Genomic DNA, 15,981 nt, shown 5'->3' with positions numbered 1-15,981 from the left:
AAAGAGAGCACCAGTGATCTGAACAAATGACTGCAAATAAAATTTGTAGGAGCTGATGACAGAAGTAACTGAACAGTACAGAAAGAAATAGTTTACATACGCTATTTTGCAGCATCATGCATATGTAAATGAAATGTTGATTATTATTCTTTCAGCTTCCCACAATGAACAAAAGCCTCCATGTACAAGGTTCATTACACAAAGACGTTTCATAAATATTTTATAATGATATTCTCTTCGTAAAATTGTCATGCTTATTCATGCAGTATTTTACTGACTCACTGTCAGTGCATGGTAGGTGTTTAAATAGGTCTACAAAGTAAGATTAGATCCAGCCATACTTTCCTTAACTACTTGAGAGAGGATTTTGCAGGCATTTTTAATAGACAGATCTCTGTTTCATGGAAGATCTCCATCATATGTCAGATTTCATTTCAGATTTGTATATAATTTTAAAAGCAGATAAAGAGGTAAATGCTAGAATGTTTAATTATGAAAAGTTACTGTTCAGTTGCAAAAAGTAAAATTTTTTGCTCAAAAAATCTGGCATTTTTCTCCTTTTAATTTTCTGTCATTTCAAACCATAGGATAATATGGCTTTGTAATACTGATACGATAGATAACACTAGTACTGAAGTAAATGTTATTTTTCCTGTTGTCCATACACAGGCAGTGAGATTAGACCATTAACCTGCATGCACATTTTATTCATCAGTTTATGAGTATCACAATGCTAGAGACATCAGGGTAGTTACTTAGTATCAAAATCATGCAACACATGTTAATAGGAAAATACATTTAGGTGATAAGAATATCATTATAAAATATTGTTTCAGTAGCAATGGCTCAGGACAAATTTAATGCAAAGGCAGAGACAACTGACCTGAGCATGCTTTTAAAAAAAATTCAGTACATGGAAAAAATAGCACTACCAACCTTGCAAGTAAATTGGCATGTTGCAGCAGAGACTTTAGGCTTTAACTGCTGAAGGACAGCAGCAGCCCAACTTGTTGATATCCAAATGACCGGATTCCAGATAAACTGAAAAAGCTGACTGTGAGGAAGTCTTTAACATCTTAAAGGATTTTAATTCATTTTATGAAAATTCAGATGCGGATCTTGGCAGGTAACAAGAATAGTACATCAATTCACAAGTGACGTATCTGTTCATCCAGGTCATCACAGCACTTTAGAACAACGGCATTGCAGGGGACCTTGAAAGTCTCCTCATCCATCCCATAGTCAAGACATGATGAGCCACCCCAAGTCATTTCTGACATGTTTGCTCAGATCATTCTTAAAGATCTCCACTATTGGCAAGACTGCCAGCTTCCCACAGAAATTACTCCGAAGGCCTCACTGCTTTTATCATCATAAAGTTATTCCTGACACCTAACCCCAGTCTTCATTGCTGCACTTTAAATCCATTCATTCTCAACCTATGGCTGGTTTATCAAACTCAAGCAATGAATACTACACCCATTCAAATCCAAAAAGGAACCTTGCCTGAGTGAAAAAAAGGAGCAGTTTGGATCCAATGTCATCAAAATATCTGCCAGATGGTCTGTAAGCTTTTGATACTCAAACAGAATCTCCAAAACAGCCATGGACCTTCACATGGGTCAGATTTCACCCAAATGAAACCATATGTGGGGTGAAGATCAAACCATGGTCATATGACTGAGAGCAGTAAGCTGAGCCAAAGTACAGCAAAATGTTTAGATGATAAAAATCTTATTGTGATAATAAAATAGGGCAACTGTTACTCGACCTCATTAAAATTCTTCTTCCAGAAAGGAATTCACCAGTGGAAAAATAATACATCTGCAATACTGAATCAGACCAGAGTTCTAGGAACAAAATGACCTTGGTTGTGGTAGGAGATTGCCCCATTACTGGGACAAACCTTAAAACTTCACTTTACAAAATCTGACATGCAAGCACAGCTTTACTCAAGCAAGCAGTCCTGATGTCAGACTACTTGCAGAAGTGAAGTTGCACCTAATGCTTACAGTGTAGTGACAATGTTCATCCTGTGTCCATCAAAATCCATGCCACACCTCTCACTGACTTGAGTCATGATCATAATATGTGATGGCATTATAGTATTGCCTTAATACAGTGATCCCAGTGTTGATGCACAGAAATGCATGGCTCCCTAACAGTTTTCCAGAGTAGTAAAAAATATCCTGCTGCACAACAATAATGTTTACACTACGTTAATTTTGACCACTCTCAGAACTGTGATATGATAATTTTCTTAATTGGATAGTCTATGCTATGCACCACAAAAAAACCCGAAACAGAACAAAAACCACAAACAAAACCCCAAACAAAAAATAAACGAACAAAAAACCAACCAGACATAATATACTTAATTCATAGCCATTTCTTGTGTTATTTACATGTGTAATAAGAGTATATTTTCTGAAACAAAAAAATATAGAGCAAAACATCTTTTTCATGCTACGCAGGTCTTATACTAGCTTGTATTACTTTACAGGTAATACAAATCTAATATACAAAAGTCTACAGCTTTTTGCAGATAACACAGTGTGACTGCTAGAGAATTCCAGTGAATATCTTAACAAGACAGAAATAAAATATAACCAGAAGCTCAAATAATTTATATCCAGAACCACACTTAAAAGTGATATATCTTGGAAGTAGCTGCCATCCACAATCCCTATGAGAAACAAAATTTGTAATTCCACTCACTGGAAAAGATGGACTATGATTAGCATGTGAAATAACATGTTAGCCCATGTTAAAATAACATGAAATATATACAATCTACAGAAGCTGAAGAGTAAGCCCAGTCTTACTGTCACAGCAACAAGCCCTGCTGAGGCTGGAAGATGCCCAAACTCCTCATTTCGTATTTTTTCCAGAAATGGCATGGATTTGGCACAAGTAACTAGATCATGACCCCAGTCAAGCTCCTCTGAAGTCTGTGTGGCCAGTGCAACTGGGAGAAAGAATGAGCTACAGCCTAGAAATGTAGTAAAGAGTTGCTTCTCAGACTTGTTGGATATTCATCGCCAATCACAACACTGAAACATTGTCATCTGTATTGTTGCATTTTTTTATTTTGTACATGTATATGAAATTTCTTCAAAATAGATCTATAACTCATAACTGTACTTTGAAAAAGACCTCATTTAAATCTATATATCTATACATATAAAGATGTATGTAACTAAACACAACTGCATAGATATACACTGCATGCATGAATATTTACCAAATTTCATGCATGTTTGTGCATATATATGTATGTGCATGAGTGTATACACCTACAAATGCATGTACACTTTGATTCTAACTAGCAGCATGAAAAACAGGGAGGTATAGTTCACCTTCATATATATAAAAATTTCAGTTTCACATATCAATCTACATGGTTCTCTCTCCTAGGAACTTAGAAATCAACAGCTAGTTTCTCAAGAGATAGAAAGTAGACATCAAAAGGTAATAAAATAATGGTTCCACCAACCAGTTCTAAAGCTGGATAGGTGGTTAACTTCAAGTTTCAGCTATCCCAGATCATCTCTAAATCATTCATTCAATGAAAATTAGTGTACTCAATACAAGCTTTCTTACAAGAGAAACTGTAATCCTCTGCAACTGCTGTGCTGCAATTATTTGTCACTTACTCTACTGCATATCCTGGTAACAGATTTTTCACAGGACAAACCTTTTTATGCACTTTACAAAAGTCCCACACTTGGATCAGTGATGGTCTCCTTCCCTACCTGCAACCTAGTCAATAGACTTTTCCAGGTCTGAACCAGTTCCTGAAAAACTGAAAAGGCAGCACCTTTAGAGGCTCATAACTATGACTGAAATAAGAACCCCTGGTTCTTTGTGATCAAAGATGGAAAAAATACTGTGACAGAGAGAAATTTTAGCAGAGAGAATAAAAAGGCACAAAAGAACTTATAGCATAAAATATAGCATCACACACAGGAAGTTTAAGCTGAGCAAGAGATCAGAAGGATTGCAAAATAAAACAATAATTTCACTGTAAGAGAAAAAATTCTGAGCTTGAAAACAGATTTGCAGCCCTGACCAGAGTAAACAATTTCCCCACTGAAATGCCATGAATTTAGACTACATGTGGGTTTTACCCTCTCTAATCCTAGTGACTGCCCAGTTGGAAAATCCTGTGCTGCTGCATCTCTGTAGAAAAACTCTAACACCACTACTGCAGCTCTGCCTTGTCAACAGTAACAGACCACAGTTCTCACAAAGGACTTAAGAGCAGCTGTGATGCTGATGAAGAACCAGCTTCATACTGGAAGATTCAGGAATCTATGAACAGCAGCATCAGATAAACACCAGATAGATCTACTCCCAGGAGAGACAGTTGAAGGAAGGCAGAAAAATAGAACTAATCTTTTCCTTCTCTCTGCTTTCACCTCACCTTCCCACCCCATATCAACAATCTTTATCACATCAAATGGTCCTCTCCCTTATTCTCCTCTCACTTTTTCTTCACACCAAGTGCCTACTCACACCTGAGGGAAAGAAAATTCAAAATGCATCTCTCATGAATGCCACAGAGAGAGCCAAAACAAAGAGGCACAAGACTGATTGACTGATCTGGGGAGGGGAAGGGGGGATAGTTTTGCCACAAAGTGATCTGAAAATAGGAAAAAGACTAAAGGACTAATGTTCACAGGAGAAAGTCAGTTCAGTAGACAGGATTTAATTTGTAATGATACCAGAACTAAAGTGAATAAGATCCAACATGCAATCGACAAAATGATGCAGAATTGAAGAACAACATTAAAACAGTGCAGAAGAATGACTTTTTGTATAGTGCAAACAAAAAGCACTGCAAAAAGCTCTACAAAAGCAGTTCCTACCACAGCAAGTCCTAAAGTACTTCTAGTTTTGACCTTCCATTTTCAGCACCACAATTTTTTAACCACACATTTTTCTGCTTTTACTTAAAAACTCTGAACCTAGAAGAATTCCCTCATAGAAATGTGATCACTGTAAACTAGGTATTTTATTTAAGAAACATTTCTGTTTATGTAAGTCCTGGCCAGGACTGCTCTACAACTCTCAAGATCAGGCTTTGTCCACTCTTTTGCTTAGCAACAGTGCATCCTCCACACGGGATCTAAACAAGTTAGGCCAGCTTGTCTGGCAGTGTGTCCAGTTTTACTGTTATAAAATAACTGTGTGCTGCTCCAAATAGATTTTTGTAGCTTTTTTTAACAGTATTGAAGCTATGACTGGTTTAGTCTACGCTACAGCTAAATAAAACACCTTCACTTACTTTCAGAAATAGCACACTCCCTACGTGTAATCAGTAGGGCAGGACAACAGCAACAGTACTCCAGCTCCAACCAAGCTCCCTCCTAAGATGGGGAAGAACACACAAACCATTACACTCCTTTCATCAAAACTGTACTCTTTCTCTGCTTTCTCTGGCACGGTGGTCCTGCATTTCAAATGCAACTCTGAAATGACTTGAAATGACCTTTTTCGGTTCCTTAGCCAACAACAACGTAGCACAAGAGGAAGGCAGTGGGCTGATTCTCTCCTAGGGTGACCAGATGTTGCACTACTGACAGAAATGCCATCTTTTTCCAGAAAGCCAGGGTACTTCCCATCTGTGTGCCCCAAGCAAGCACTGCTGCTGGGGCAGCAAACACTGCCAAGGCATGTCTGGCACCCCATGCTTTTAGTAACCATCAGCCAAGGAGACCAGGTCCAGACACAGGAGCTTGTGGCAGGCAGGCCATGATCAGGGAATTTGTTTCAATTCAAGACAGAAGGAGAAGGAAGGGAGAAAAGAACGAATTATCAGATGCTGGCTTCTGCTTTTTTTCCAGTAAATCCCAGGGAGTTCACACCCAGTGGTTTGGTTCACCCTATGATGGAGTCAGGTCCCAGAGGTCAGATCAAGTCATTTCAGTGCAGGATATTCGGCATCTCTGTTGCCCCTGGCAGCCACCACTGGCAGAAATGCCATGACTATGACCAAAGCCAAGCAGCTCACACTGAGGGTGCAGGGGAGGTTGTTCTCACAGTTGCTGCGGAGCAAATGTGCCAGGGCCACGCCATTTCGAGCCACGCTACAGCAAGTGCGGTGGCCAAGGCAGGTCTCTCCAGGTCTTCAACCCTTCAGCTGAAGGCAGGACACTGCCAGGGCCAACAGGGGCCTCAGCCTCCAGAGAGACTGGGCCAGGGCCAGAGGAGGAGGAGGAAAGCCTCTTTGCAGGTGACAAGGCCACACGCATGCCAGAGCCTTGGAGCCCCGGCTGCCCTACAAAGGCCTGGCCCAGCCTTCCCTTCAGAAGTACCCAGGACACATGACATGGCAATGGCAGCATCTCCCCAGGCACGTTCCCCAGGTCAGACCCTCCGCAGAGGTCGAAGTGTCACTGAGGGAAGGTCCGGCCACCCCAAGGCTCAGCCGGGGGTCGCCCCGCTGAGCAGGGGAGGCCGATGTACCAGCAGGCCGGCGGGGCAGAGGCGAGGGGTCCGGCTGGACAAAACACACAGGCGCAGAGAGCCATACTCTGTTGGAGCATTTTATTTCAAAGCTGTGGGTTGTTGGGTGGTGGGTTTTCCGTTTCCTCTCTCAATATTACTAAACAAGCCCAGAGACCAGCCGTTCTTGGTCCGTCAGGGGGGCAGCGCCACAGCCCCAGCCGTGCTGGGCTGCCCGCCGGCAGCAGCAGTGGCAGTGGGTTCCTCGGGGCGCTGCGCCCAGCGGCCACATCGGCTGGCCTGTGTCCTGTCAGTGGGGTGGTGTGGACAGCACACCAGAGAGACAGAGAGAGGGAGTTACAGTCCAGCTGACTAGCTGGGAGAAAGAGAGCACAGAAGGACCTGGGCAAGGAAGGAGAGGCGTTTCTATGAAGGAGAGAAAAAGTAAAGTAGTTACACTCAAAAGTGGAGAGGGAGAGAGCCGGTAGCTCCAGGTTGATTGGGAGGTTTGCTGGTCAGCAGGGCACCGGGGAAAGGGGGCAGGGAGGGGAAGGTTACCTTCAGCCTCGATGGAGGAGAGGAGGGCTGCTGCACACAGAGCAGCGACTGCGGAGCACAGTGCTGTCTTCATTTCTGCTCTTTCAGATCACAACAACATGAATGAATCTGCAGTGATGGAGAAGGGGGGAAGGGGGAGAAAGGAGAAGGAAATGATACGTGTGGATTAAAGGTCTGCGTGGGTGTATTCATGAAACATAAAAACCACGAACCACGGATTTCACTTTGTTCCCTTATCCCCAGCCCCCACCCACGGGACCAGGTTGAAAACTCTAGACTTGAAAGCTGTCCAAGACGACAAAAGATCTGTATGACTAACTGGAGAGTCTCATCTTGCAATAATGTGCCTTTTGTTGCTGAAGTCTTTCCAACCACAGTAAGTACTTGAAGCTTTAACCTAGTTAGGGTTAATTTGATCAGGGAAGCGCAGTGAAGACCTGTGCCTCCGCTCAGACAGGAGCCAAAAGGGAGCTCCATGACTTCATCGCTGAATGTGATGATAGCTAATTCAGCGGTCATTCCTGCCTTGGATCAACTAAATGTCTCTTTCAGCTGGGGATTTTATTCGGCTCCTTTTTCATAACTGTTGAACCACTTAGTTAGCTTTGTTTTAGTGGTCTCAAGGCAGTTTGGAAACTGTAATAAAATTTTTTTTGAGGGGTTCTGCCTACAAATGTACTATTCTTCATTTCTTGAAGGTCTGAAATAGGTTATACAGAAGTGTGTGTGACACACAACTGAAATCCGACACTTCTGTCTAGCCATGATGTTTCAACATCTGATAATTCATTTACATGTCCTTAGAGAAAACAGATTTAAAATATACTATTAAAAGCCGACAGACAAAAGAGTCTCACAGTCGCTGTAGGTTGTCTGGCAAAAAAGGTGGGATTAGGCCAAGTTAACGGTTCTTAATTGCAAGCAGCTTCATAACTATATGCTCTGTGCCATGTAAAATTACTCCCAATTACTCCAGCCAAACTTCCAAATTATTTCCTTGTCTAAGTAAAGGCTAATATGAACAGTCCACATCACTTACAAATATAAGTGTTTCTAAAGTTTGGGATTTTCTATCTTGGGAAGTAGGAGAGGGGCAATTTGTCTGAATAAAGTCATAAATGCATCATATATCATAATTAGGCTGGAGGAAAGAGAATTCCAAAAGCAATTAGGCAACAGATTTTCTCAGGAAGATGCCAAGAGCAAAACAAAGGAAAAATACATAAATCATTCATCCACAGAAACAACTGAAAGGGAAAATAATATTCTTCTACCATCCAGAGAACTACTCAGCAAGGCACACTTATTGGGTGGATGCTATGGAAATCCAGGAATTTCCTAGTTACTGACACTGAGCTTAACAGGCTTCTTTTGAGCAGCTGTATATACTTGCCTTAGCCAAATGCCTTTACTGCACATGAAAATATCAAGAGCTCGAAGAAAACCTAAGCAATGGTTTCAGTCCAATGGCAGTTCCAGAGGGTAAACAGAAGAGTAATATTACCATAATGATTCCCTAACACAAGAAAGGCGAGCTTTAGTATTAAATTGCCCTGAAAGCTCCAAAATCATATCACAGCTCTGCATGGAAAACGGCTGTCCCTGGGAAGATATACAGTATTGTGCAGTGAGTTTAATGATCGCCTGAACTTCACGCAAAAGGACGTTTTGTCCTGGAAATCTTGTGCAGGCTTTGAGTGCCATCTCTTGATCCTTCTGAAGAGCAACAGAAATTAATCATCTCACAAAGGCATCTAGGAGTTCACTACTGCTGCAGGTCTACCGTTTTTCTTTCATGAAATACATCATCTCAGCCAAAGCATTCATTTGTCCACCTAGGAACACTCTGTTTCCTTCTTGCAAATTTAGGAATGTGAAACAAAGCCTGGAGGTGGTAGAGGAAAGGTCCTCTCACTGGCTCAGTTGTGACACAACAGACTTTGTGTCAGAACTAAAGGTTTTCTCATTGACCTTTAGAGACCGCTTAAAAAAAAAAAAAACAGCCTTTCACAGTGCCAGTCCAATCTCACACTAACTCAACCTATGAAAGCTTAGCCAAAGCTCTCCCAGACAGAGTGCAGGACATTTACCACTTTAAAGAAGAAAAAAGTAACATAAACCAAAAAAAAAAAAACCGCAAGAAAAACCCACTACCTATCAAAGGCATAAAAAACTGGAAGCAAGAGAAAGCATCACCGGCAGCTGTACACACAGGGGAGGGAAGCGAGAACTCCTGCCAAAGCCGCAGCGGTAGCATTGCCTGCAGGCGCGCTGGGCGCTGACAGAGGGCTCCGCCTGGAGCCTCCGGCCGCCGGGAGCCTCCGTCTGCGGAACACCGCCGCCTCCCTATGTATTTCTGCCCAGGCGCCCGGCACCCGCCGGGCTCCCCCGTGCCCTCCCCGGGGCTGACAGCCAGCAGCGCCGGGGCGCTCTGCTCTTCACCTCTCCTCCGCCCGGCCGCACGCCTGCAGCCGGCTCTGACATGCCCAAAGCGCACACAACACGCTCCTTCCCAATCCCGTGCCAGCCTCCAGCCCGGCGCTGCTAATCTCAGCCTAAGGTGCATCAGAGGGGGCTGCATGCGTGCTGCGTGCGGACAGGGCGGGCCGCGGGGATCGACGGCGGGGAGGGCAGGGGACCCCCGCTCCTGCGCGGGCACACACAGACCTGCCGGGGTGGCCACGGGGTGCGGGATCGGTGACAGGACAGCTCCTCCGGCGATGACTCCGGCGGTGCCCGCAGCGGCAGCAGCCGGAGCAGTCGGACCTGGGTAAAGGGAGGAGGATAAAGATGAAGCTCCGGGGGCACCTTGTGGAGGGAGCAGCAAGTAGCAGCAGCGGCGAACGAGGAGCAGCAGCGGCGGCAACAGCTGAGCGCAGAGGAGGCGCCTCGATTACTGTAGCTCCCGATGCGAGGGGTCTGTTTGGGAAGACTTGCCTTCTCCAAGTGGGAAGAGCCTCTTCTCAATCTGCTACTTAATAGAGGGCTGTTCCCAACTCTCAATTTACCCTCGTAAGCGGTTACGAAACTGTAGGGAAGGTGGACTGCTGCCACCGGGTGATATATGCGCTGCTCTGCTCCAGCAAGGAAGGGGATCCACTTCTGGAAACTGGCGCATACCTCCGCGCATTCCTGCGGCATGAGACGGGCGGCCGCCGCGGCAGCGCGCCCGGAGGCAGGGGCCCGGCCCGCCGCCCCCTCCCTCCCCTAGGCTTCCCAAAAGGGGGAGACACGGGAGAGCAGTGTAAGAACTGGGTCTCCGGGCACGGCTTCGAGGGACGGCGCCGCGGAGGGTGTCCCCGCGCAGTGGGTTCCGCGCAGCCCCCGTCGCCCCTGCGGAGGGCCCGCTCGCCCTGCCGACCTGGCTGGTCTCCAGGACAATCTTGCAGAAAAGCGCGGGTACTCCCAGTGCCGCAGCCGGGAGCCTCGGGGGCAAAGGGGATTTAGTCATTTTGGCACAGTTCAGGTGTGTCTGGCCTCCACCCTAGGCAGCCGACATATATAAAACACACACTCCCCCCGACACCCCTCCTCCACATGGGTGTTTTGGGTCGAGCACAAAGCGCCGCCGGAGCCGGGAGCAGCTGCGGCGGGCCGAGCACGGCTCCCCGGGCACAGGGACGGGGCGCACGGCCCCTCCGTCAGATCCTGTGGAAAACCCGCGCCCGTAGGCCCTGTCTGAAATCCTGTGCCTTCCAAAGGAACTGCACCTTCCAGTGTGGGGCCAAGCCCGTTGGTGGACAGGGTCCGCGAGGGTCTCCCGTCTCTCGTTCCCAGGAGCCTGCCCGTGGCACCCGGCGCGTCCTGGCCTCTGCAGCGTGCCGTGGCAGAGGGTGACACGGCGAGACACCCTGTCCCTTCCCTGCCCAAGAGGACAGGTCGTCCAGCGGGGCTCAGCCAGGGCTTCCCCGGGGCCCGCCGTCAGCAGCGCGTCTGCTCCCACATTAGCGGGGAAGGGCATCCCCGGTAACGCTGTCGAAGAGGCTCGTCTGGGACCCTTTCGGGCTAAAATACGGGATGTCACCGTCCCCGAGGAGCAGGTCCGCAACTCGGGACACGGAACAGAGCTGGGCGAGGAGCGAGAGCAAACGGGGAGGGAGAGACCCGCGGGCGTCTGAGAGGCGCAGCCCCGCCCCCCCTCAGCCCCATCCGCAGTGCGGGAGCGCCCCCCGGTGGCGGCGGCGCGCGGGAGTGGCGGCCGACACACCGACCGTCCGTCCGTCCGTCCGTCCGTCCGTCTGTCCTCTGGGACCTCGGGGCCACCGCCATGGGGACAAGATGGAAACCAGTGCCAGGAAGGGTGGCAAGAGGGAGAGAGGGAGCCAAGCCTCAGCGCGGAGCTGAGGACCCCGGCTCGGAGTGGTCGGTCAGTTTCCGGGGCTATGCTGGGTCCATGTCGGCGCCGTGCACGACGTGACTGGCAGAGCCATCAGGAGAGGTTCCAGCCGGGATGGAAGTGACCCATAGCAGAGATTAATATTTTAGCAGGGGACGGCTCCTTTTTCCGCAGGACTGGGAGATCAAGGAGCAGGCAGGAGGACGTGTGTGTCCTGAGTTTCATTTCTGTAACAGACCTGTCATCTCCATGGGAACCCAAACGCTGAAAAGAAAGTGATAACCAGAAGACATGCACTGACCTTTCCAGACACTTTGGAAGTGAGTCAGCTCCTCTTTGGGACACAGCACAGTTTCAGCTGTCTGGTATTGATAGAATGCGCTTTCCAAAAGCAACATCTCCTCTGCTGATAAACTTTAAAATACTCTTGACCTATTAATCGCACTTGCCCAGTTGTTGAGTTGGATTTTCTCTTTTGGCATTTTGGCATGGGGAATTGAGTTTCTTCCTATCCAGATCTGATATGTAATAGCAATATTTCTAAGAAATAATAAGTTAAGTTTTAAAAATTTTAATTTCCTGAATGAACTTACCAAGAACACCAGTATAAATGAGGTGTCAACAATAGTTTCAGAAGAAGGAGCATCAGGGGTTACGATGAAATATCCTTCCATAGGAAGTGGATTAAGGCAAATGAAGTATTTTTATCACTTGTGCACTGCAACAGTATTTTTTTACAATTCACTGTGGATTTTTTCCATCATAGGATAGCCAAGATTTTATGTCAGTAGTTAAAATCGCTTAATGCAAATAATGAAGATGGAAGAAAATATGCATTATTCTATTAAAGTTAAATCACTCAGACCAATTATTTAAAAATGTTTAAATAATTTGGTGTAAAGCTATGAATGAATTCATATGAGTGGAGACTTTGAAACCAATGGGCCTCTCAGAGTTGCAAGAATTTCATATGAGTAGAGACTTTGAAACCAATGGGCCTCTCAGAGTTGCAAGAATCTCACAGACTCTCCCTCATAGACCCTCAGATGCTGCTGAGGGTACAACTTCCTTTTCCTCTCAGCTGACCAGCTTTGCTTAATTTCTTGGCCTGAAATAAGATTCAGAGCTGGCAAAAGCAAACAAATGATTCTTGGGGCAGCAGGATTTTGTTCTTATCTTTAACTCTTTGTTCTAACCATTCTAATCATGCTTCTCCTAAGATCATTTATGTGTAAAATACACTAACAAATTGCTTTTAGAATGTGTGCTCCCATACATCACAGTAATTAAACGGGTTGTTTTTAATCAGCTCTGTTGCTATGTACGTTCATAGTCTGAGTACATAATATGTGATGCAGAAGGCATTTCTGAAATGCATAAACATTTACTAACACTCTCCTGACTGCTTGTTTCTCAGACAAGTGTTAAACACATTAAGACCCTTGCACTCCAGCTCTGTATTTTCTTTGCTATCTAAGCCGAATACACTGAAACAGTGACAAATTTAAATACAAAAATTGACATTTAAATTCATATTTATGCTTTTAATAATATTGTCCATTTCTGGTGTAGATATGTAATATTGCAGGTAACCAGGAATTTCTTAGAAACTTTTAACTGGTTTTGGGTCTAGAGTAATTCAAGCAACTTTGTTCTTCTGGCACCTTTTGTTTGTTTGTTTGTTTGTTTGTTACCTCAGACTGCATTGCCAGGGCAGAATAAAACAGTACATTCTACATTTCAGCACTGTAAACCTTGAATATTGTTTCCATGTGGATATCACACTAGATTTGGCCTCTGTGTCTTCTTGAAAGTTAGTTGCATCTGCTTTACATATGAATATGGTAAATGCATTATTCATATGAATATATGCACTTGAGTATATGTTTTCACAAAGGAAGAATAAAAAAAAAGTTTTAGCTCTTTGAACGTTAAACAATTTATAGATTAAGCATTAACTATTGTACAGGTAAAACTGTGCTGCTGCCAGTGACTTGCCTACATCTATTTGGGAAGTACTTTGCTGGTTGGTGTATCACTGCATCTCTCTCTACAGTACATCTAGATTAAACATTGTCTTAGTACAGTCACTTAAGAGGCCCATTAATTCCTTACTGCACAATGCACAGCCTTTCCACTGTATTTTTTATTCCCTATTAAGTCAGTCATAGAACTAATATTTCATGGTATTATATCTGCACTATAAAACTCAGAAGGACAAAATAGAGCAAACTGCTTCTTCCAGGGTCTGCCTTCTCTGAGAGATTTCCAGTCTATGGAATGAGAAGAACTCAGTCGGGTGTTTATTTATTTAGATAATTTCATTTCAGAGTTGGTATTTAGAGATCAGTACTAGTCTGACTTCTTATAATGAGAACTGGCTTCTTGTATTAGCAGAGTTCAGAAAGGACTGTTTCTACCTGAAATCTACTCATTTAGTGGAACAACTGTGGAAGCAGCATCCCTGGAGAGTGTGACAGCCACAAAATAATTATCTCCCTCACCAGGTATGTTTTCCTTAGCAACTGTTTATTTCTCTAATTTGTCTAACTTATTTTCCCCATCATGTAATACTCTGAAAGTAGAAAATTATTGTGGCTCCAGATAAGTAGAACTGGAAAAGTAAATAAATCATTCAAAAACAGAGGTATAAATAGAAAGGAGCTGGTCTTTTAATGCAATTTGGGAGTCTTAAAAAAGCCAGTTAATTTGTAGGCAGTAATTCTAAAAAACTGTAGATCTTTAGTTCTAAAATTGGAAAAAATAGATGCAACCATCTTACAGTCCCTTCCATATATATACACCAGCACACTTTATATTAAAACGCTCCTAAGTAAAGATGCTTTCTTTCAAAAAAGCTGGTTCATTATTTCATGACAGAGTGCTGATCTATTCAGGAAGCATTCTGTAATAAAGCCAATACAAATCTTGCTCTAGTAAAGAGAGCAAGAAAATAAAGTCACTGAGGACAGTGACTCTGTATATTTTTCAGGTGTCACACTATCTTTTAACATGACCATTCCTGTCACAGCAATGGACTAGCCACAAAGAATTGTGAATGCAAATCTAAGCATTCCTCTTCTTCCCGTAGCTGAGGGGTCCCCAGTGAAAGAATGATGATCCATTGAGATCATCATTCTGACGCTACTGAGAAAACCCATAATTTTAAAAAATCAAAACATTTTTAAAAATTGCTAGTCATTAGCTTCTACTTGCAGAACATTATATTGCAATGGTCACTGAGTACCTAATTGGATTCAATATCTACTGAAAGATTAATCGCTGTGGGTTTCCCTGCATTTGGTAACCCTTCAACTATTTCAGTGTAATTACACCCTACAAAGAAACTCACTATATTAATCAGCAACGAAGTCTGAAATGGTACAGTGCCAAGCTCTGAATAGGAACATTTTGCTAATTCTTCTTAATCCTTCTATATTAAAAAAAAAAAAAAGTCAATGTATATTGTGACAGCAGGGTCTGTGTAGGTAGTCTTATGGAGAAGATAAGCTTGTGTATGAATGGGCAAGGTGCTCAAAGGTATTGAAAGTTCAAGTTGTATTAGATGAGTGACCGGATCTTTTTGTTGCAGACAATGGAATAGTTAATGATGGGGGGGAATTTTAAGACAGAATCTTTGTCATTAGGCCAACGACTGATGCAGTCCTTAACTCCTCCACAGAGACAAAAGGCACTGAGGATGCAGAGATTCCCGACTGGGGTTGGAGGGAAGCTCTCAAGAGGGAGTAATCAGCTGCTGCTGCACTCTATCCAATGCACATCTTTCCATGGGGGTTTAGAGGATTTAAAGGTCAGCCCCAAACTGTCAGTTCAGCAGGACAAACATTCAAAACCTTAAGCACTCTAACAAGTGAATCTGATGCAAATGCACAGAACCATAGTAAAGGAGGCTGGAAAAGATCCTGAGAGGTCATTTAGTTTATCCACTGTTATTTCAAGTACCCTGGACTTCAAAGAGAAATCCTCCATACCATACCTAGTACTAACAGCATACTTTGGGGAGCTGTTTTGTAGTGGCTGACAATAGATAATAACTTGTTTTAGGTGAGTTGCAAGTTGTCTGTAGTGTGACTATGAGCACAGCAGTCAGAAATAAGTTGGATTGACAGAGTAAGAGTCTACTCTGAAGTAAAAGGGAAAATTATTTAAGGGGGAAAAAAAGTCCTGTACCAGAGAAGCCTGTATCTTTGGATCATAGAATCACAGAATGGCCTGGGTTGGAAGGGACCTTGAAGATCATGTAGTTACAACCCCCTGATTCCACAAAAATAGTCTCATTTAAGTGTGAAAAATTGTTTGCTTAACTGGTATCTCTGCAAACTCTCAGCCTGAGAGCAAAGAACTCGGATTGGGAGATTCCTTCCTGCCTGTGATTGTCAGAGGTACAGACCCCACCAGTCTTGCTAAAACCCCTTTTGCTTTCAGAATATGTCTGCATTTGGCAGTCATGTAGTTTTTTGACCATTTCTAAACTTTAGGGGGGATGGACTCTGTGATTATCACCATCCCTGCTCCGCACTCCTCAATTTTCAATCTCAGCATCTTGATATCCAGACTGGCAGGTTGTGGCATTCATCACACCTTTTTCCTTTCCAAAAGAAAGAGCACAAGAGGCA

General features: G+C 44.1%; 1 protein-coding gene and 1 long non-coding RNA gene across 3 annotated transcripts in view; one reads left to right on the top strand and one right to left on the bottom strand.

Moving 5' to 3' along the window:
- COL12A1 (collagen type XII alpha 1 chain) overlaps positions 1–9,931 on the bottom strand; it is a 102,982-nt gene extending 93,051 nt beyond the window's left edge. The window contains exons 1-3 of one of the 2 annotated variants that reach the window (XM_039379142.1): positions 9,676–9,931; positions 7,009–7,116; positions 937–6,876 (exon numbers count right to left, since the gene is read on the bottom strand). In XM_039379142.1, coding sequence (XP_039235076.1) covers positions 937–955 — 19 coding nt within the window. In that variant the 5' untranslated portion in view covers positions 956–6,876; positions 7,009–7,116; positions 9,676–9,931. Of the gene's footprint in view, positions 1–936; positions 7,117–9,675 lie in introns of both variants that reach the window. The other variant, XM_039379143.1, reaches the window with a different exon arrangement.
- On the top strand, positions 6,080–13,845 carry LOC120322817. The gene is made up of 3 exons (XR_005562743.1): positions 6,080–6,371; positions 7,252–7,384; positions 13,742–13,845. It is a non-coding gene; the product is annotated as an uncharacterized LOC120322817 (long non-coding RNA).
- Positions 13,846–15,981: the final 2,136 nt, after the last annotated feature.

This window comes from Pipra filicauda, unplaced genomic scaffold, assembly GCF_003945595.2.
Source record: "Pipra filicauda isolate LSUMZ 115617 unplaced genomic scaffold, ASM394559v2 scaffold157_size4220110_pilon, whole genome shotgun sequence".
NCBI classification, from domain to species: domain Eukaryota; kingdom Metazoa; phylum Chordata; class Aves; order Passeriformes; family Pipridae; genus Pipra; species Pipra filicauda.
The sequence above is the reverse complement of the archived record's forward strand: the minus strand, read 5'-3'. Positions and strand labels throughout refer to the sequence as shown.